The 22,877-nt window shown below is 40.4% G+C and overlaps 1 protein-coding gene across 1 annotated transcript in view; it reads left to right on the top strand.

Moving 5' to 3' along the window:
• The window catches only part of OCA2 (OCA2 melanosomal transmembrane protein), a gene marked incomplete at its 5' end in the record, with an annotated part of 205,733 nt that overhangs the window by 134,821 nt on the left and 48,035 nt on the right, over positions 1-22,877 (top strand). The window contains 2 exons of the mRNA XM_033860327.2: positions 10,781-10,840; positions 11,479-11,583. Coding sequence (XP_033716218.2) covers positions 10,781-10,840; positions 11,479-11,583 — 165 coding nt within the window. The remainder of the gene's footprint in view (positions 1-10,780; positions 10,841-11,478; positions 11,584-22,877) is intronic.

Genomic DNA, 22,877 nt, shown 5'->3' with positions numbered 1-22,877 from the left:
TCCTTAGGTAGTATATAAAGGTTATAAATGTGTGTTATATTTTTTGATGCTATTTTGAATACAATTGTTTTCTTAACTTTATTCTGATTGTATATTAACATTACATAGAGATACAATTGAGTTTTTAATATTAACATTGTGTTCTGTGAACTTGCTGAACCCATTTATTAGTCTCGTAGCTGTTTAGAATTTTCTTTCATGTCATACGCAAATAAAGACATTTTAATTTCTTTTCTGATTGGAATGCCTTTAACTAGCTCACACTCTCCTCCTCTCTCTCCTCCAAATACCCTCCTTTTCCCTTCTTTTTCTTTTTTTCCTGTCTTGTTGGCCAGAACCTCTAGTTTAATGTTGAAGTGATGAGTATTGACATTCATACCTTTTTTCTGATCTTAGGGGAAATGTATTCAGTTTTTCACCATTATGCATAATGTTAGATATAGGGTTTTTTTTAAAAAATAGATATCCTTTATTAGGTTGATAAAGTTAGGATATATTCCTAGTTTGTTGTGAAATTTTATCAGTAATGTATATTGGATTTTGTCAAATGTTTTATCTGTATCTATTAAGATGACCATATGATTTTTAATGTTGAATCTATCAATTTGAATCTATTAATGTGGTATACTACATTAACTGTTTTTCAGCTGTTAAATCTACTTTGTATTCCTGAAGTAAATCTCACTTGGTCATGGTGTATAATAAGTTTTTGAGGTAGATTACTATTATTTTGTTGAGAATTTTTGCATCTACATTCATGTGGGATATTGGTCTACATTATTATTTTTATGTGATATTTTGTCTGGATTTGGTATGAGCATAACACTGAATGAATCTAACAGAATGAGTTCAGAAGTATTCTTTGTAGAAGAATTTGTGAAGGGCTGTTTTTAAATATTCAATAAAAGTTTCCAGTGAAGCCATCTGGGCCTGGAATTTAAATTGTGGGAAGGTTTTGTGTTTGATTTTACTAATTCAATTTCTTAGGCCTATTCAGGTATAACATTTCTTCTTGAGTAAGTATTACTAAATTTTGTCTTCTATGAACTTGTCTATTTCATCCAAGTTTTCTTAATTTTTGGCATAAGTTGTTTATAATATTGCATCTAATACTTTTTATTTCTGTGAAGTCATTAGTGATATTCCCTTTTCCATTTCTGATTTTAATGATTTGTGTCTTCTGTCTGCTTTCTTGATTAGTCTAGGAAAAGTTAGAAAATTTTTTGATCTTTAAAAAAATGAAATTCTAATTTCATTAATTTTCCTTTTTTCCATATTAAATCATTGGATAAACTCTTACATTGGAAATATGTTCTTTATTTTTTTTTTTAAAGCTGGGAATCCTTATAGACCCTAGTTTCTAAGATTTAGTTTGTACTGCAATTCATCTAAAAATGTCTATTCTCTCAGTGACAAAGATATTTTGTTTTCATTATCATCCTCTTCTTCCCTTGTAGAAGTGTATGTCCTTAAAATTCCCAGCCTTTAAAAACTTTCTCAGGTTACTCAGCTAGCCAGAAGAAAATCAATTTCCAACAAGCTTCTTTTTACTGAATTCTCGGTCCCTGGTTTCTTCTTGCTCCCTTTGACACATAGGTCTTCCTATTTTATTTTATTATTTTTAACATCTATAATGGAGTATAATTGCTTTACAATGGTGTGTTAGTTTCTGCTTTATAACAAAATGAATCAGCTATACATTTACATATATTCCCATATCTCCTCCCTCTTACATCTCCCTCCAGCCCTCCCTATCCCACCCCTCTAGGTGGTCACAAAGCACTGAGCTGATCTACCTGTGCTCTGTGGCTGCTTCCCACTAGCTATCTATTTTACATTCAGTAGTGTATATATGTCCATCCCACTCTCTCACTTCATCCCAGCTTACAATTACCTCTCCCCATGTCCTCAAGTTCATTCTCTATGTCTGCGTCTTTATTCCTGTCCTGCCCCTAGGTTCTTCAGAACCTGGTTTGTTTTCAGATTCCATATATATATATATATATATATATACACACACATATATATGTAGTACACTGTATTTGTTTTTCTCTTCCTGACTTATTTCACTCTATGACAGAATTTAGGTCCATCTACCTCATTACAAATAACTCAATTTCATTTCTTTTTATGGCTGAATAATATTTCATTGTATATATGTGCCACATCTTCTTTATCCATTCATCTGTCAATGGACATTTAGGTTGCTTCCATGTCCTGCCCAATGTAAATAGAGCTGCATCGAGCATTGTGGTACATGACTCTTTTTGAATTATGGTTTTCCCAGGGTATATGCCCAGTAGTGGGATTGCTGGGTCATATGGTAGTTCTATTTTTAGTTTTTTAAGGAACCTCCATACTGTTCTTCATAGTGGCTGTATCAATTTACATTCCCACCAACAGTGTAAGAGGGTTCCCTCTTCTTCACACCCTCTCCAGCATTTATTGTTTCTAGATTTCTTGATGATGGCCATTCTGACTGGTGTGAGGTGATCCCTCATCGTAATTTTGATTTCAATTTCTCTAGTGATTAGTGATGTTGAACATCCTTTCATGTGTTTGTTGGCAATCTGTATACCTTCTTTGGAGAAATGTCTAATTAGGTCTTCTGCCCATTTTTGGATTGAGTTGATTGTTTTTTTGATATTGAGCTGCATGAGCTGCTTGTAAATTCTGGAGATTAATCCTTTGTCAGTTGCTTCATTTGCAAATATTTTTTCCCATCTCTGGTTTGTTTTGTTTATGGTTTCCTTTGCTGTGCAAAAGCTTTTAAGTTTCTTTAGGTTCCATTTGTTTATTTTTGTTTTTATTTCCATTTCTCTAGGAGGTGGGTCAAAAAGGATCTTTCTGTGATTTATGTCATAGAGTGTTCTACCTATGCTTTCCTCTAAACATTTAATAGTGTCTGGCCTTACATTTAGGTCTTGAATTCATTTTGAGTTTATTTTTGTGTATGGTGTTAGGGAGTGTTCTAATTTCATTCTTTTACATGTATCTGACCAGTTTTCCCAGCACCACTTTTTGAAGACGCTGTCTTTTCTCCATTGTATATTCCTGCATCCTTTATCAAAAATAAGGTGACCATATGTGCGTGGGTTTATCTCTGGGCTTTCTATCCTGTTCCCTTGATCTATATTTCTGTTTTTGTGCCAGTACCATGCTGTTTTGATTACTGTAGATTTGTAGTATAGTCTGAAGTCAGGGAGCCTGATTCCTCCAGCTCTGTTTTTCTTTCTCAAGATTGCTTTGGATATTAGGGGTCTTTTGTGTTTCCATACAAATTGTGAACTTTTCTGTTCTAGTTCTGTGAAAAATGCTCTTGGTAGTTTGATAGGGATGGCATTGAATCTGTAGATTGATTTGGGTAGTATAGTCATTTTCACAATGTTGATTCTTCCAATTCAAGAACATGGTATATCTCTCCATCTGTTTGTATTATCTCTCCATCTGTTTGTATCACCTTTAATTTCTTTCATCAGTGTCTTATAGTTTTCTGCATACAGGTCTTTTGTCTCCTTACGTAGCTTTATTCCTAGGTATTTTATTCTTTTTATTGTGATGGTAAATGGGAGTGTTTCCTTAATTTCTCTTTCAGATTTTTCATCATTAGTGTATAGGAATGCAAGAGATTTCTGTGCATTAATTTTGTATCCTGCTACTTTTCCAAATTCATTGATTAGCTCTAGTAGTTTTCTGGTAGCATCTTTAGTATTCTTTATGTATAGTATCATACATATACATATACATATAGTCATCTGCAAACAGTGACAGCTTTACTTCTTCTTTTCTGATTTGGATTCCTTTTATTTCTTTTTCTTCTCTGATTGCTGTGACTAAAACTTCCAAAACTATGTTGAATAAGAGTGGTGAGAGTGGGCAACCTTGTCTTGTTCCTGATCTTAGTGGAAATGGTTTCAGTTTATCACCATATTGGATGATGTTGGCTGTTGGTTTGTCATATATGTCCTTTATTATGTTGAGGAAAGTTCCCTGTATGCCTATTTTCTGGAGGGTTTTTTACCATAAATCAGTGTTGAATTTTGTCAAAAGCCTTCTCTGCATCTATTGAGATGATCATATGGTTTTTCTCCTTCAGTTTGTTAATATGGTGTATCACATTGATTGATTTGCATATATTGAAGAATCCTTGCATTCCTGGAATAAACCCCACTTGATCATGGTGTATGATCCTTTTAATATGCTGTTTGATTCTGTTTGCTAGTATTTTGTTGAGGATTTTTGCATCTATGTTCATCAGTGGTATTGGCCTGTAGTTTTCTTTTTGTTTTGACATATTTGTCTGATTTTTGTATCAGGGTGATGGTGGCCTCATAGAATGTGTTTGGCAGTGTTCCTCCCTCTTCTATATTTTGGAAGAGTTTGACTAGCATGGATGTTAGCTCTTCTCTAAATATTTGATAGAATTCGCCTATGAATCCATCTGGTTCTGGGCTTTTCTTTATGGGAAGATTTTTAATCACTCTTTCAATTTCCATGCTTTGGATTGGTGTCTTTATGTTTTCTATTTCTTCCTGGGTCAGTCTCAGAAGGTTGTGCTTTTCTAAAAGCTTGTCTGTTTCTTCCAGGTTGTCCATTTTATTTGCATATATGTCTTGTAGTAGTCTCTCATGATCCTTTGTATTTCTGCAGTGTCAGTTATTACTTCTCCTTTTTCATTTGTAGTTCATTGATTTGAGTTTTCTCCCTTTTTTTCTTGATGAGTCTAGCAAATGGTTTATCAATTTCATTTATCTTCTCAAGAACCAGTTTTTAGTTTTATTGACCTTTGCTGTCATTTCATTCATTTCTTTTTCATGTATTTCTGATCTGATGTTTATAATTTCTTTCCTTCTGCTAACTTTGAGGTATTTGTTTTTCTTTCTCTACTTGCTTTAGGTGTAAGGTTCGGTTGTTTTTTGAGATGTATCTTGTTTCTTCAGGTAGGACTGTATTGCTATAAACTTCCCTCTTAAAACTGCTTTTGCTGCATCCCATAGGTTTTTGGTCATCATGTTTTCAAAGTCATTTGTTTCTAGGTATTTTCTGATTTCCTCGTTGATTTCTTCCGTTATCTCTTGGTTATTTAGTAGTGTATTCTTTAGCCTCCATTTGTTTGTATTTTTTACAGTTTTTTTCCTGTAATTGATATCTAGTCTCATAGTATTGTGTTTGGAAAAGATACTGGATACAATTTCAATTTTCTTATATACACCAAGGCTTGATTTGTGACCTAAGATATGATCTATCCTGGAGAACGTTCCATGAGCCCTTGAGAAGAAATTGTATGCTGTTGTTTTTTGATGGAATGTCCTATATATCTATTAAGTCCATTTGATTTAATGTATAATTTAAACGTTGCATTTCCTTATTTATTTTCATATTGGATGATCTGTCCATTGGTGAAAGTGGGGTGTTAAAATCCCTTATTATTATTGTGTTGCTGTTGATTTCCCCTTTTATGGCTGTTAGCATTTGCCTTATGTATTGAAGTACTTCTATGTTGGGTCCATAAATATTTACAGTTGTTATATCTTCTTCTTGGATTGATCCCTTGATCATTTTGTAGTGTCCTTCTTTGTCTCGTCATAATCTTTATTTTAAAATCTATTTTGTCTGATGTGAGAATTGCTACTCCAACTTTCTTTTGATTTCCATTTGCATGGAATATATTTTTCCATCCCCTCACTTTCAGGCTGTATATTTCCCTAGGTCTGAAGTGGGTCTGTTGTAGACAGCATGTATATATGTCCTGTTTTTGTATCCATTCAGCCAGTCTATATCTTTTGGTTGGACCATTTAATCCATTTACATTTAACATAATTATCAATATGTATGTTCCTATTACCTTTTTCTTAATTGGTTTGGGTTTGTTATTGTAGGTCTTTTCCTTCTTTTGTGTTTCCTGCCTAGAGATGTTCCTTTAGCTTTGTTGTAAAGCTGGTTTGGTGGTGCTGAATTCTGTTAGCTTTTGCTTGTCTGTAAATATTTTAATTTCTCCGTTGAATCTAAATGAGATCCTTGCTGTGTAGAGTAATCTTGGTTGTAGGTTTTCCCCTTTCATCAGTTTAAATATGTCCTGCCATTCCCTTCTCTCTTGCAGTATTTCTGCTAAAAGATCAGTTGTTAACCTTATGGGGAATCCCTTTTATGTTACTTTTTGCTTTTCTCTTGCTGCTTTTAATATTTTTTCTTTGTATTTTATTTTTGATAGTTTGATTAATATGTTTCTTGGTGTATTTCTCCTTGGATTTATCCTGTATGGGACTCTGTGTGCTTCCTGGACTTGCTTGACTATTTCTTTTCCCATGTTAAGGACGTTTTCCACTATAATCTCTTCAAATATTTTCTCACTCCCTTTTTTTCCTCGTCTTCTGAGAACCCTATAATTCATATGTTGGTGCATTTAATGTTCTCTTATATGTCTCTGAGACTGTCCCCAATTCTTTTCATTCTTTTTTCTTTATTCAGCTCTGCAGTAGTTAGTTCTACTATTTTATCTTCCAGGTCACTTATCCATTCTTCTGCCTCAGTTATTCTGCTATTGATTCCTTCCAGAGAATTTTTAATTTCATTTTTTGTGATGTTCACCTTTTTTTTATTTGCTCTTTAGTTCTTCTAGGTCCTTGTTGAACATTTCTTGTATTTTCTCCATTCTATTTCCAATATTTTTGGTCAACTTTACTGTCATTACTCTAAATTTTTTTTCAAGTAAACTGCCTATTACCTCTTCATTTGTTTGGACTGGTGGGATTTTACTTTGCTCCTTCATCTGCTGTATTATTTCTCTGTCTTCTCATTTTGCTTAACTTACTGTGTTTGGGGTCTCCTTCTCACAGGCTGCAGGTTTGTAGTTCCTGTTGTTTGTGTGTCTGCACCCAGTGCATAAAATTGATTCTGTTGATTGTGTAAGCTTCCTGGTGGAGGGGATTGGTGCTGTGTTCTGGTGGATGTGGCTAGATCTTGCCTTTCTGGTGGCCAGGACCGTGTCTGGTGGTATTTTTTGGGGTGTCTGTGAATATATTATGATTTTAGGCAGTGTCTCTGCTAATGGGTGGGTTTGTGTTCCTGTCGTCGTAGTTGTTTGGCATAGGGTGTCCAGCACTGTAGCTTGCTGGTCATTGACTGGAGCTGGGTCTTAACATTGAGGTGGAGATATCTGGTAGAGTTTTTGCCATTTGATATTTAATGGGCCCAGGCAGTCTCTGAGGCTCAGGCCTGATACCTGGCCAGAGCACCTAAACCCTGTTAGCCACCAGGCTCAAAAGTAAAGGGAGAATAAAAAATAAATTAATTAATTAAAATTATTAAAATTTAAAATATTTAAAAAATTAAAAAGTAGTAAAAAAGAATGAAAGAAGAGAGCAACCAAACCAAAAAACAAATCCACCAATGATCACAAGTGCTAAAAGCTATACAAAAAAAAAAAGACAGAAGCCTCGGACAAATGCAAAAGCAAAGCTATACTGACAAAATCACACAAAGAAGCATACACATACACACTGACAAAAAAAGAAAATGAGAAATATATATATATACATATATATATGTATGTAAAAGGAAGAGAGCAACCCAATCATTAAGCAAATCTACCAATTATAATAAACTCTAAATACTAAACTAAGATAAACATAAAAACAGAAACAAATTAGATGCAGAAAGCAAACCCCAAGTCTACATTTGCTCCCAAAGTCCACTGCCTCAATTTTGGGATAACTTGTTGTCTATTCAGGTGTTCCAGAGACGCTGGGTACATAGAGTTGATTGTGGAGATTTAATCTGCTGTTCCTGAGGCTGCTGGGAGATATTTCCCTTTCTCTTCTTTGTTTGCACAGCTCCTGGGGTTCAGCTTTGGATTTGGTTCAGCTTTGGATTTGGCCCCACCTTTGCATGTAGGTCATCTGAAGGCGTCTGTTCCCTGCCGGCCAGACAGGCAGGGTTAAAGTAGCACCTGATTAGGTGGCTCTGGCTCATTCAGGCTTGTGGGGAGGGATGGGTATGGAAGGCACGGCGAGCCCCTGGCTGTAGAGGCCGGCATGACGTTGCAACAGCCTGAGGCGTGCTGTGTGTTCTCCCAGGGAAGTTGTCCCTGGATCACGGGACCCTGGCAGTGGAATGCTGGACAGGCTCTGGGCAGGGGATGTGTGGATAGTGACCTGTGCCTGCACACAGGCTTCTTGGTGCCTGCAGCAGCAGCCTTAGTGTTCCAGCCTGTCTGTGGTATCTGTGCTGATAGCCATGGCTTGTGCCAGTCTCTGGAGGTTGTATAAGCGGTGCTCTGAATCTCCTCTCTTCATGCAACCCAGAACAATTGTCTCTTGCCTCTTAGGCAGGTCCAGATTTTTTCCCGGACTCCCTCCCAGCTAGCTGTGGTGCACTAGCCCCCTTCAGGCTGTGTTTACACAGCCAACCCCAGTCCTTTCCCTGGGATCTGACCTTCAAAGCCCAAGCCTCAGCTCCCAGCCCCAACCTGCCCCAGCCAGCGGGTGAGCAGCCAAGCCTCTTGAGCTGGTGAGTGCTGGTCGGCAACAGTCCTCTGTGCAGGAATCTCTCCACTTTGCCCTCTGCACCCCTGTTGCTGCTCTCTCCTCCCTGGCTCGGAATTGCCCCCCCATCCTGCCCAGCCCCCATCTCCATCAGTGAAGGGGCTTTGTAGTGTGTAGAAACTTTTCCTCCTTCACAGCTCCCTCTCAGAGGTTTGGGTCCCACCCATATTCTTTCGTTTCAGTTTTTTCTTTTCTCTTTTGCCCTACCCAGGTACATGGGGAGTTTCTTGCCTTTTGGGAAGTCTGAGGTCTTCTGCCAGAGTTCAGTAGGTGTTCTGTAGGAGTTGTTCCACATATAGATGTATTTGTGGGGAGTAAGGTGATCTCCACGTCTTACTTCTCCACCATCTTGAAGGCCTCCCTGACCTTGTATATTTTTATCTTCAATCTTTTTTTCTCCCTTATCTGAGTTGATTAAGGGTTATGTTAAATTTGATTTCCCACTTCTTGGCAGTTACATTATCTTTTAGTGGTTTACTCTAGAGATGACAGCTTATATTCTTAACTCATCAAGGGCAAACGTTAATTGTTACTTACACTCTTCAACTCTATTTTCTTTAAACAAAATTCCTCTACTATATCCAGTACCTGTGGATTCTCACTCTTGCATGTTGGTGGTATATCCAAATCTGTTTTGGTTATTTCTGCTCTTGTTCATGTTACTTGTCTTCTTGCATTCTTGATGACCCTAGATTATAATTTTGTTACTTGATCTTAATCTGTGGGACTCTTGAGAGGTTACATTTGGGGTTCTTTCTTCCAGAAACTTCTTTTGTTTGCCTCTGCTGGTTGCCAGGGGATAATTTTTTCAGCCTGTTTCGAGGCTGTCAGTGCAGTGTGAGAATCCCTGTTTCAGCCTACAACCTTGCTGCTGCTCACACCTCAGTGCTCTGACTTCAGCCCTTGGTTGGCATCAAGCTCAAGGCAATTTCATCCTTCCTTGCCATTCAAGTCTGCAGCTCCCAGCCAGCTGCAAGAAATATTTTCATGGGAAGGGAGATTCCTTGGAAAACATTACATTGTCTTGCTAATCCAGTAATGCCCTAAAAGTGTGTTTTATCCAGGGTCTATTTATTTAGCTGCAGAAGGGACCTTAAGACCTCCTAGTCCCTCATTTTGAAAAAAGTAGTGGCATTGATTTATTGTATTTGTCTAATTTCAGTGGAACAGGGATGTCAGATCACTGCTGAACCAGCTTTTTGCAACTAGTCACTGCAACAGAAGGATAATTATGTTTCATATTGTGAGGGATTTACATCGTATTATACAATCATCTTTTTGCTATATAAATTGATGGAGGAGACAAGTGATGCATATAATCTTCAGCTACATATAAACTTTAGTTTGCTGAAGTGTAGAGTATATATTATATATTTACAACTTTAGATTTGATAGAATTAGATATTACATAGTTATCTCATTTGTCATTTTATAAAGGAGTATCTATTGGCTATTTGTATTTTCCTCATGTCTTGACTTTCTTTTTTAAACATAGTCAAGCTGATGTTTTCAGTATTTGTAATCATTCATTATGATGACATCACAGTGAAAAGGCCACATTTGAGAGGTGTTAGGTAGCTATGTCACCCCCATGTCTGGTTCCCTCTCGGTGCTTCCTGTCTGGGATCTGTCATGGACAGCAGAAGATCTCCTCCTCAGCTGGAACAAAGTGGGAAGACTGAGCAGAATGGCTCCTGAACTTATGTCTCCATCTAATCTTCTTTCCTACCTTTCTCTGGACACAATTTTTGGAATCTGTCTAGTACTATGAAAATAGTACATGCTTCAGTTAAATAGACGTTTCTTTGAAAGTTATGAAAACCATGCATTTTCTTTATATTCTTCTGAAACTCTGTGATGCTTAGCTTTAAAAAGGAATTTGAAATGAAACTTACTTGCAAGACATTCTATACGGAGAGACATTTCATTACGTACAGGTGAACAGTACTCCTATACAGTGATCTTAAAATAAAGAAATGGCCTTCCATCCAAATGTAAATTTAACATGGATATTAACTCAAATTAATGAGAAGTTCCTGCCTCTGCTACTGTGCTCTTCTCAATGAATCTTCAGTGTGCATATAAGATAGTAAATTATTTATAGACTGTGTATTTGATCTTTTATAAAAAAAATGAGAACGCCATGTTCACTTATTCTCATTTTAAAGACATGTTTTTAAAAATTTGATATATTCTCAGTTTTAAACTGATTCTTATCATACCTCTATTTCTTCTAGGCATTGGCACATCTCCACTTAATAGAGTATGTTGGAGAACAGACTGCTTTGCTAATAAAGGTACATTAAATACTGCAATATAATGTGCTCCAGCCACTATTCCTTTGATTTTTTTTTAAATTGGCAAGAATAGGTCACATTAATTATATTAAAAAGTATATCAGGGAACCTATTTTATCTTGTGTAGCTAAGAGATGAAAAGAGACTTTTTCAAAGAATATATAATTACAGATGCCTGCAATTTTGCTATTAGCCTTTAGTTAAAAACTTTCTGGGAAGGAGAGAATTGAGACAGCAGTCTCAGTAAGTGATGCACAGAGGTCGCAGCCTAGGGTCACCACACGGGAAGTGAGGTCAGTGTGACCAGTGTGTCACCTGGTGTCCCACCAGGAATGGGAACACTGGACCTGCTGCCCCCCACCCCGTCCCAGCCCCCAAGGGTTGGTTGGCTTGAGCATGATTGGGAGTCACTCCTCTCAGTTACTTGTAGACCCTGGTCCAGGCTCCTGGTAGGGGTCGGGAAAGCCCAGTTGGTCCTGTTTGCACACCTGGGTCTCCCTTGCTCTCCTTGTGTGGAAGAGGAAGGACCAAGAGCCCTGTGGTCCCTTCTGAGTCTCACATGTCCTAGCATCAGATCCTCAGTGCGTATAATGTATGTAGCTATGGTACACTGCCCCGCTCTTATCTGTTCCTTCCAGATGGTCCCAGAAGATCAGCGCCTTGCAGCTGCCATCATCTTGGTGGTCTGGGTCTCAGCCATCGCATCGTCCCTGATTGACAACATACCATTCACTGCTACCATGGTGAGTCACAGTCTCCTCCATGTGATGAGGGCCCAGGTTTCACCTGCACACAACCTGGACTCACCCTTCCTTCCAGAAGAAGCAGAGAATGAGCCCTGTCCCTTTACTGCACTCACAGTTTAAGGGGACAGATGTGATTGATCCCAGGCAGCAGCTGGGAGCTGAGGCCTACAGCTGCTGTGGTCAGTGAATCCCAGGATGGCTGGTTGTTTCAGGGTCAGTCCGACTGGGAGCTGCCACCTCTCATGGAAAAGACAGTCTTTCTTTCTTTCTTTTTTCAAAGAAAATTGGAAGACACCAAAGACAGAGGCTGGTTGAAGGTGTTCATTCTTTATTCCTGACAAATGCAGAAGCTATTCTAACTGGCTGGGGTAGCTTCTGGTGCTATGGCCTGGATAAGATTTTGAATTCTCTGTGTGATCTTGACCCAAGTCAAGATTAGGGGGGCCATATTAGAGGACTTTTACAGGGCTGTTCCTGCTGTGTCTTCTGACGTCACTGATTGCTCAACTTAGGGCAGAATTGTGAATGCCTGGTATGACAGCATAAAGGTGGGAACAGGAACCTCAGGTCCTGTCACAGCACCTGGTATCCCAGGTGTGATGGGCATGCATGAACACTCCTCATGGCTGGATTCTCAATAGAGGAGACTTATCTCTTGTTCTTGTGACCTTGAGGGCCACTCCTCTCACACAGGACCTTAGGGTGACTGGGGCTCTATGTCACCATGCATTGCCTGGAATCACAGTGTCTGCTGCATTGGTGCTCCAGTTACCTAGCTATTGTCCTTCCAGGGTCTGGGTTTGGTAATTCTGAGTTAATTCTGTGGCTATCATTATTTCTTCATGAAGCCCTGAGTTAGAAGAGTCATCTGGATGTTGTTGAATGTGCTGTTACTGCTCAGCAGGTGCTGTCATTACTGTGGTCCTGCAGAGGGCCAGGGGCAGCAGCACCTCTCAGGCAGGCTAAAGCGGCAGAGCCCTGGGCTTCTGAGATGCCAGGTCAGCTTGCATGTGAATCCCTTTCTTAGTTGAAACAGATTCTGTAGAAGACCCCGTGCATCTGAACCCTATGTAGCTGAAGCCCAGAGACTTTCATCAGCAAACCTTTCTGTGCTTCCTTGAGGCCCTGCATGCTCACAGCTGATGCACTCTACCTTCTCGGGGGCTTCCAGGTTTCAGGACCCAGACCCTCTCTTGGACTGAACAAAATGGTCCCTATTGTTGAAAATTTAGATTCCTCTACTTTCTAAAAATATGACAATTTTGGTATTTTTCTTCCCCAAATATTAATAATTACTCAAAATTTAAATTTAAAAAATACATCAAAGGAATCACAGAGGGTAGGATAACAAATATCAGTACACTTACCACCCAAAATGAGGAAAGTTTTATTCCCTCTGCCTCAGGTTTTCTTGTTTGTTTTGTTTTTAAGAAATAAAACATTATAGAGGAATGTAACATTCTCTGTTCCTTCCCTCAACCCCAATATCATTCTCTCCTTACCTTTCCTGAGGGAGCTACCTTCATAAATCTGGGGCATATCACTGTGGAAGGGATTAAAAGAAAGATCTTAGTTTGTGTGAGTCAACATGGTATGGAAACTAACTCCTGAGAAACCAAAACAGCAGCTGCATGGCATGGAGCTTCCTGCAGCCCACAGATCTCTGCCACCTGAATTTACCATGTCAGCACATGATATCCACTATGGCTGCATCAGAAGAGGGCCACTTGGGTTTCTGCCTTAGTCTGGAAGTGGCATCAGAAGTGACCTGTCACAGTCCTTGGGTGAGAAGTGGACACATGGCCCTGTCCAGATGCAGGGTCCTGGGAAGTATGCAGCACAGAGAGCTGGGCAGACACTTAGGTCTGCACCACTGTCCCTTGCTCCCTTCCTCCCTTCTTTTCACTTGGCTGTCTTTTTTGCCACTTCTTTCTCATTTTTGTGGCGTTCAGGGGATGTGGTCTGTAGGATTTCATACTTAGACACCCCTTTGACCTAGTATGTGGCCAGTTTGCCCCATGTGAGAGCAGAATTCTGCACATGCCCACATGTACAAGCACATTGACTGTACTGTTAGAGCTTCTTTAGATTCACTCCTTCTTTCTCTAATCAATCAATTCTGATAGAGCAAATCACTTTACTGGTTTATCTATTTCAACAGACAATTCAATACATTTTTATGAGTACTATGCAGTCGGATTAGGCATTAGAGGTTCATTATCTGTATCTCTTCAGGATGGTGGTTTCTTTCACACTGTGTAAGGTCTCTCTTCATCTCTGCTCTGAGCTTCTGCCTGGTTTATCTTTTTCCAATTCTTTATTTTCAACCTTTTTTTTAAATTGTTTTTTAAATCCCTTTTTAGTTGTATTTTTTAAAACAACATGCAAATGGATTTTTAAAATTCCAAGCAGATCATCTCTGTTAAGAGAATAGTTTTGAAACTGCTAGGTGGCATTTCAGGGGGCTCTGAGGAGCTCAGAAAGCACAGAAAGAATTCAGTGAGAGACAAAGTGATAGATGAGAAGTGATTTATTATAATAGGATGCTTGTGAGGCTTACAAGAGGGTGCTGCACCCAAGAACTTAGTGGGCTCCAGTTTTATAATTAAAGGAAAAGTGGGAAGGGGGACAAGACCGTCTTCTTCCTCATTCTTGAGTAGACATCAAACGTCCATCAACAGCTCTTCCTCCAGGTTGGGCAGGGGAGTTTTCTTGTCCCTACATGTTCAGGCCAGGACTGTCATGGTGCAATGGAAATGAGCAAAAAGGCAGTAACATATGTTAAAAATTGTAAATCATCTCAGGTTTTAGTATAATGTCACCTTTTCCTTATATTTTTGTTTATAGTGTGTGCAATGGAGAATGTCCTAAGAATTCTTAACTTACTGAGCTCACTGGGCAGGATGTGGGTCTCATGCCACCATTGTTTTATTGTTTTGGGGCATGTCTCATGTTTCTGTTGTGTGGTTTTTTGCTAAGCTTGGTTTTGTGGTTAAGCAAACCTGCTTTCTTGAGTGATCATTAATTTACAGAAGTCTCCCATACTTTTTCTTTACTTACAATCCCCTAATAGGATTAACTATTTAATTACCTACATTGTCCCTTTACTCTTTCCCTTTTGGTTAACATGTTTAAATTTATTGTGTTGACTGACAGACTTGAGTTTATTTCTACTATTTTATTAAGGTTTTGCATTTATTATGCTTTTTCTTTTCTGATTCTTTTTTCCCTGTTATTTTCTGATTTCTCTTTGATTGATAAATCTCATCCTCCACCTGGCTTGGATGGTGCTGATTTTATTCCTAAGTCTTTTAGTGGGGATCTTTCTATCTGTAATGCACATAGTTGTATCTGCATTTCAAACAACAGATGCAATCAACATGAGAAATAAAATATTGCCTGCCAAATATCAGTAAACAAAGGATGCCACAGTCATCAGCAATTTCAGCCACCTCCAATGGTGAGCCAGTGAACCCTGAGGGGATTCAGGAAGGAAACAAAGAATGCCTGCCATCTAGCAGCCATCAGACTACACAAGGGTGAGCCCTGAGGGAACTCAGGAAGTGAAAACACAGGATACTAGCCCCAAATGCCTGAGGTGCATATCAAAGGAATGATTTCAATGAGCCCAGACTCTTGCACCTTCCCATACATGGAAAAGCGCTAAATTCCTTAACTTGAGATATCTGTTTTCTTTCATTAACAATAATTTTTAGACATTCAGACTACCTGCCCTTTGTTGTAAAACTCCTATATATCCTGGTCCCCCCACACCCACCCCCGCCTCTTTGGAGCAGTTTTCTCAGGGTTATTTGAGATACTGCCTCCTGGGCTTGAATTCCTAAGAATATCCACCAAATAAAACATAACTCTCAACTTTTAGGTTGTGTAATTTTTTTCAGTTGACAAACAGAACCTACTTTAGTTAGTTTAAGAGGATTAGGAGTTTATCTAAGAATAGTGTACAGTTCATGGATTTTCTGAAGGACACCCTGGGTGGGGTTTGCCCCATGAAGCCCCCGACTTCTGCTGCTTTGCCTGGGTTCCCTCTCCCAATGTTGGATGCTGAGTACCTGGGCCTTTGTCACTCTACCTTGAGCACACATTGTCACATTTCTCCAAATTCTCCAAGCCTGATTCTCAAGTAGAAGTGTCTGATTTGGAGGAGCCCATGTCACATGCCTGTTCTAGCTACAAAGGGGATGGGGAAAGTGAGTTTCCAGCTTCTGCACTGGGGAGCCAGAGCTCATGAAACAGAGTTCCTCAAATATAGGAGTTCCTCAGAGCCTGCTTCAATACTTACTTAAATGCCTTCTCTGCAATGCTTTCTGTACTTCCCGTGCAAGGCCTTGATTGTCCTCTGGGGTCCTATAACACTTTACACATAACTCCTGTAAGGTAGTCATTAAACTGATTGTCAAGACACGTCTGCAGCTGCATTCCCTTATTTACTAGCATTGTGCCTGGCACAAAGAAGATAGTTAACAAGTGTTTGTATGAATAAAGAGGTAAGTAAACCACAGTAGATTAATTTTTCCAAAGTAACTCTTCCTTCACATCACCCTTGGCTTATCATCCTCCAGCAACATTCTGTTACTCTCACTGAGGGAATTGGGCACCTCAGTGCTCGCTGTGTTTCTGAGAGTCATAGAAAATATTGCTGCACCATCTCTCTACCAGACCTCCCTACCATCTGAGACATACCCTCCTCTCCAGTTGGGCTGGTGCCACTTTCCTTAGCATGATACTGGGCATCTTTCTTGTGCCTTTGCCTACAATATTCTTTGCTGCTGGTAACAGCCATTCCCCTCAACTCTCTCCTCCCTTTTCCTGACAGCTGGTCTCACCAACATAGAGCCCTCTATGTTCCCCCAATGGTAGGCTGTCCCTTCTCTGTATTCTTCCCTGTGGCAGCTACTATCACTGCTGGCTGGAGACACCAGATGCTGGTCAAATGCATCAGCACTGGGAATCTCTGGTGTGCCCTGAGAAGACCCTGGGAATAGATGGATATTATGAATGCCTTAACATTGGAGACACTGCCAAAGTTGGCAGATGTGAAGCCAAATCTGGCCTCCGTATTCCAACACCAAATTAAATCTAGAGACAGAGTTTTGGGTGAAGTGGAAAAGAAAAGCTTTATTGACTTGCCAGGCAAAGGGGGCCACAGCAGGCTAATGCCCTCAAAACTGTGTGTCCAACCTGGGGGGAAGGGTGGTTTGTGAGGAGTTTTATAGTCCAGGGTGGGGTTGCTGATAAGGATCAGGATGCGTGGAGGGCCCACATTCCTTCATTCCAGAGATCATCTGGCATCAGGTAATGATGGGTGAATTGTGACCTTCTCTGGAATGAAGAGTGCTTCACCAAGAAGTTAACATCTTCCATTTGGTGGGGGTTTCAGTTTGGCAGAAGAGCTCAAAGATATTGCATGTGTATCCCTTGAGGGGGAAGCAGGACCCTGCCCCAAGGCTGCACTATTGTTTCTTGACTGCTCCTCCCTTATCACTGCATCCCCTCCTTTCCCTGATTAGCAACTGTTTGAACCTGACCTTTGGAACTCAGGGAAGGGGACACAGAAAGGCTTTTGTCCCCAGGAGCCCCACAGGGTTCTGCTCAGTTTCAGATGTTCTGTTTCCCTTGGACCTTCCTTCCTGACCACCAGCCTGTGGGCAGCAGGTGCTCATAATCTTTCCTTCCTTGCTGCCTGCCCTGTGGATATGGGGCTTCCTCAATTTCAACCCTGCAATTGTCCTCATAAAAAATCCATATGTATATAGATATCTTCCCTGCTTCTGGCCTCTGACAGATGCAATGACATGAATGGGTCCTGGGGAAGTGATTTAGGTTTCCTGCCTAGATAGGATAACTCCTGCACATTTCACAACCCTTCTCCCAACCAGGAGCATCTTCACTCTGCACGCCTGAGAAGCCCTCTAAACTTGGAGTGTGTGGAAGGAAGGGGGACTATGGCTCTTTTCTGAGATCTCAGCAGTCATTTGTGTCCCTCTGCACCTCTGGCCTCATCCTTTGCATTCCAGAATCTTTGTGGTCTGGCCTGGCTTGCATGGACCTACAGAGCTCGGGCATTTCTAGAAAGGTAGTGCCCCTTCTACTCTATGAGGTCTAGTTTCTTGTACTGTTTCTGAGGCCAGCTCCAACCAAATGTCCCTTAGAGTACCTGCTCCTCACTGTACACTCCTGGGGAGAGCTGCTCAGGGTTTGTCTGCTCTGTGTATTTTTACTTTGGTGAGATTCCCATATTCTCAGTTTTCCTATTTTCCTGGGGGACTAAACAAGGAGACCCAAGAATGTCCTGTAGAAATACTGTCAGGTCAATCCAAGGGTAGAGATAGGTTTGCCTGCCCGTGGCCATCAGACATGAAGAGAAAACACAGGAACAGTGACTGGGGTCCCTGCTGCCAGGCTTGCAGAGCTGCCTGTGTTTGAGCTCAACCTCATTCTGCTGTAAGAACACAGCTCTGGCCAGTGTCATTCTCCAGGTCAACAGGGAAAAAATTCATGAGATTTAACAGCGTTGAAACCTTATTTAAAAAGGTTAGAAAGGGCTTCCCTGGTGGCACAGTGGTTGAGAGTCCGCCTGCCGATGCAGGGGACGCGGGTTCTTGCCCCAGTCTGGGAAGATCCCACATGCCACAGAGTGGCTGGGCCCGTGAGCCATGGCCGCTGAGCCTGCGCATCTGGAGCCTGTGCTCCGCAACGCGAGAGGCCACAACAGTGAGAGGCCCACGTACCACAAAAAAAAAAAAAAAAAGGTTAGAAAACTGCCAGTTGCTGTCACCATTTCCAATGAGTAGAAGTGCTGGCCAATTCCTCAGTGGGAGACTTAGGCTGTGCCTGAAAAGGTTGTGAAGCACCTACTCAGAAAGTTCTTTCTGTTAAAAAATTATGAGCATTATTCTAAGGAAGTGAGTTAGAGAGACAAAAGTTCATGTCTTCTTGGGTGGTGTCTTCTCTCCAGAGTGTGCCTTTAGTTTGGGGGTGTTCCTCTGGTATTCACATTGTCAACTGTGAGCTGAGAATAGCAGGTAGGAAGCATTTCACATTTGTTCATGATATTTCTCTTCCAGTGATCAGAGAAGAACACCAAAAAATTCAGGAAATACCAGAGACTTGGTTTATAACTGGTAGGATCATTTTCTTGAACTTTTGCTTATCTTATAATGTCCAGAGTGGAAAGAACTAGAATGGATGAGTTTATCTATCCAAGTCATCTGGACAGAGCTTCAGTGAAAATTCCAACATGAGCATGGGCAGATTATGGGAGAGCACCCCATGGCTTTTTTGAAATTAGATTTGCTCTTTTAAATTTTCCTAATCCCCCTGCCTGAGTCCTCCCCTTCATTTTGAGCTTTGCTTACCTTAAATGGTGACACTACTAAACACACTATTAAATCAATTTAATATTTATATTCCATCAATGAATATTCCATCTGTGGAGGCAGAACAGAGAGGGAGACTTTGAAGCAGGAAGCTTGAAGCCTCCTCTCCCCTCTCGCCCCATGTGCCAGTGTTAATTCCATACTTATTTGGAGCAGAGGCAGAGGGAGTAACTGGTATGGTGGATAGTGGCTCTTCATCAATTGGTATGGAAATATTCCAATATTTTAACAAATATTTCCATATAAGGAAATCCCTCTGATGTGTGCCCACCTCTCCTTCTTTCCTCTTCTCCCATCTGCAGTTGACAGGGAGCTGTGGAAGCTACATGTGACCTTAGATCTGCTTCTGTGGGCAGCTATTTTAGGCTTCCCAGTACACCACCCTAGAGACTGTACTGGAAAACTAAAATACACTGCTAATGACTGAAAATTCCCTGACAGTCTTTCTCAATGTAAACCTATCTTTTCAGCCTCATTTGCTTGAACAGGAAGAATTCTCAGACAATATTCAAGTTAAAATATGATTATTCCTGTCCAGGATGTTCAATTCAAAGAATGGTAATTTATGCATAATTTTGTGGGTTTTCTCTAACTGACTTCTTCATCATTATCTGAATTATCATTCAGCCTCTATGTGGAAATCATTTTTCATGGCTGGTTTGTTCTCATGCATCCTTTTTCTCTGGGTTTCTTTGTCCTCCCCACCACCTGCCCCACAGGAAGTGTTAGGGCAGAGGGCAGACTGCTGTAACCCCGGACAAACGAAAGCACCCTTTAGGGTAGTAAAAGTGAGAAGTATTTCACATTCACTTTAGCTTTTATGTAATCTCATTTCTACCTTAACTCATCCTTTCCTAAAATATCCAGGAACAAAATAATGTAGAGGGTTGAATCTGGTCCAGTGAATTGCAACTAGGTTTAATAACATGAGCATATGTAGGAATTAACAGCTCAGGTCTGGAGGAGGTGGGTCTGGGCTTGAATTCCAGCTCCACCATTGTGCAAACTAAGAAGGTCAGAATCAGAGAAGGAGAAGTGACAGCAGAACAATTAATTGGCAGGACTCCAGCAGCTTGTTCACTGTGGTCTTGGCAAGCTGTGTTAGTTGCAGTTTTGCCCACTTGGGGTCTGTGCCCAGCTTCTCTGGTGGGGGAGGGTGGCCTTGGGGGCCCTGCAGTGCCCAGGCTGAGAGTTGTTCACCTTCCGTTCCCAAGTCCTGTCCACTACACCTCCGGATCCTAGCTCCACGGCACCCCACAAAAACAAGTCTCACGTTTGGGGTTCCAACAAGATGAGAGAAAACTGATCACAGCACGTCCCATAGACATAGTACAACGAACAATAAATTATAAGAATACTCAGAGATTTAAGCACTAAACAAACAAAATAGCTTCTGGAACTAAAACCCATAACTTTTAAGCTAAAAATATTGAATAATGAATTGAAGAAGAAAAAAGTCACTGTTAGGCCTGAGTTAGTGAGTTTGAAGCCAGTGAGAGAGGTATCTACAAAGTACAGAGCAAAAGTACAAAGAAATAGAAACATGAAAAAAGGTAAGATTTCGATGAGACCAGTAAAACTAGCACGGTAATGACAGGCATTCCAGAAGGAAGGAAAGGAATACATTGTATTGACAATGCATGGCCCTTCATCCTCAAGTGTGGTCTGGGCATCAGCAGCCCTGGAGGTTATGGAAATGAGGCCTTGGCCACCCATACATGCCAAGCCAGAACCTGCATTTGGAAAGACGCCAGGTGGTTGTCTGCACATGTACATGGGAGGTGCACTGATCCACTATAAATAAGCCTGCCAATGCATTACTGCAGTCTTACCCTCTCCACTCCCATGTCCTATGAAGATGAAAGCTGTCCCTAGTGCTTGTCTGAGGCACTTATGAAATCCTACACAAAGGTATCAGACCAGGAGTGGAGTATTCCTCAGATACCCAAGTGCTTACTCATTTATCAGAAATGGATGGGGCAATTCTACATATAGACTGAGTGCCCAAACTTATATGTCTGACCTGGAGACAGCCAGCAGATATCAACAACAGAATGGCAACCAGTAAGAGAGCAAGACAGAGACAAGTGCACAATGACACCAGTGGTGGTATGTGCAGAAAGGACAGGTGTGGTACATGCAGGGAGGACAGGTGTGGTGGGTACAGAGAGGGCAGATGTGGTAGGTGCAGACAGGATATATATGGCAGGTGCAGGGAGGACAGGTGTGATGGATGCAGGGGAGCAGGTGGGGTGGGTGCAGAAAGGACAGGTGTGGTAGGTGCAGGGGAGCAGGTGTGGTGGCTGCAGTGGGAGGTTAATATCTGTCTTTGCTTGTAAAAGGCTACTGCATTTTTTCTCTGCAGGCAAGTGGATATAGCCTGTGAACTTCTCTGATTTTTCAATGAAAGGTGGATAGCACCCTTTTCTATTAAAAATTTCAACTCTAAATGTTGTCAATAAATTAAAAATTCAAAACAGACCCTTCTGGCTTCTGCTCTTTACATTTTCTTTTCCAGAGGAGCCTCTACTCTTAGGGCTCACTGTCTGGTATTACTCATTATGGTCCCAGGATAGCCATCAATCTAGAAGTCCTGTGCTTGCCCTTGAAGGGTTGCCTGGGTGGCACCCTGTGCCCCAAAGCACTCTCTCCAACTCCCAGAACCACTGCTTCTTCCTGCTTGCTTTTTTAAAAGTTTTATATTGGAGTATAGTTGATTTACAATGTTGGGTTAGTTTCAGGTACGTAGCATATATCTATTATTTTCCAGATTCTCTTCCCTTATAGGTTATTACTGAGTATTGAGTAGAGTTCCTGTGTTATACAGTAGGTCCTTGTTGTTTATCTATTTTATATATAGTACTGTGTATATGTTGATCCCAACCTCATAATTTGTCCTTGCCACCAGTCTTCCCTCTGTGGTAACCATAAGCTTGTTTTTGAAGTCTGTGACTCTGTTTCTGTTTAATAAATAAGCTCATTTATATCATTTTTTTAAGATTCCACATTTAAGTGGTGTCATATGATATTTGTCTTTCTCTGTCTGCTTTACTTGGCTTAGTAGTATGATAATCTCTAGGTCCATCCATGTTGCTGCAAATGGAATTATTTCATTCTTTTTAATGGCTGAGTAATATTCCATTATACACACACACACACACACACACACACACACACACACACACCCCACAACTTCTTTATCCATTCATCTGTCAATGGACATTTGAGTTACTTCCATGTCTTGGATGTTGTAAATAGTGCTGCAAAGAACATTGGGGGTGCATATATCTTTTCAAATTATGGTTTTCTCCAGGTATATGCACAGAAGTGGGATTGGTGGATCATATGGTAATTCTATTTTTAGTTTTTTAAGGAACGTCCATACTGTTCTCCATAGTGATTGTACCAATTTACATTCCCAACAACAGTGTAAAAGGGTTCCCTTTTCCCCAAACCCTTTCCAGCATTTATTGTTTGTAGACATTCTGATGACGGCCATTCTGACTGCTGTGAGGTGATATCTCATTGTAGTTTTAATTTGAATTTCTCTAATAATAAGTAATATTGAGCTTCTTTTCATGTGCTTTTTGGTGATCTGTATGTCTTCTTTGGAGGAATGTCTATTTACTTCTGCCCATTTTTGGATTGGGTTGCTTGTTTTTTTGATATTGAGCTCATGAGCTGTTTGTATATATTGGAGATTAATCCTTTGTAAGTTGCATCTTTTCTAAATATTTTCTCTCATTCTGTTGTTTGTCTTTTTGGTTTGTCAGTGGTTTCCTTCGCTGTGCAAAAGCTTTTAAGTTTAATTAGGTCCCATTATTTATTTTGTTTTTATTTTCATTACTCTAGGTGGTGGATGCAAAAGGATATTGCTGCAGTGTATGTCAG

This window comes from Tursiops truncatus, chromosome 7, assembly GCF_011762595.2.
Source record: "Tursiops truncatus isolate mTurTru1 chromosome 7, mTurTru1.mat.Y, whole genome shotgun sequence".
Lineage (NCBI taxonomy): Eukaryota > Metazoa > Chordata > Mammalia > Artiodactyla > Delphinidae > Tursiops > Tursiops truncatus.
Note: the sequence above shows the minus strand (reverse complement) of the source record. Positions and strands in the feature narration are given on the sequence as shown.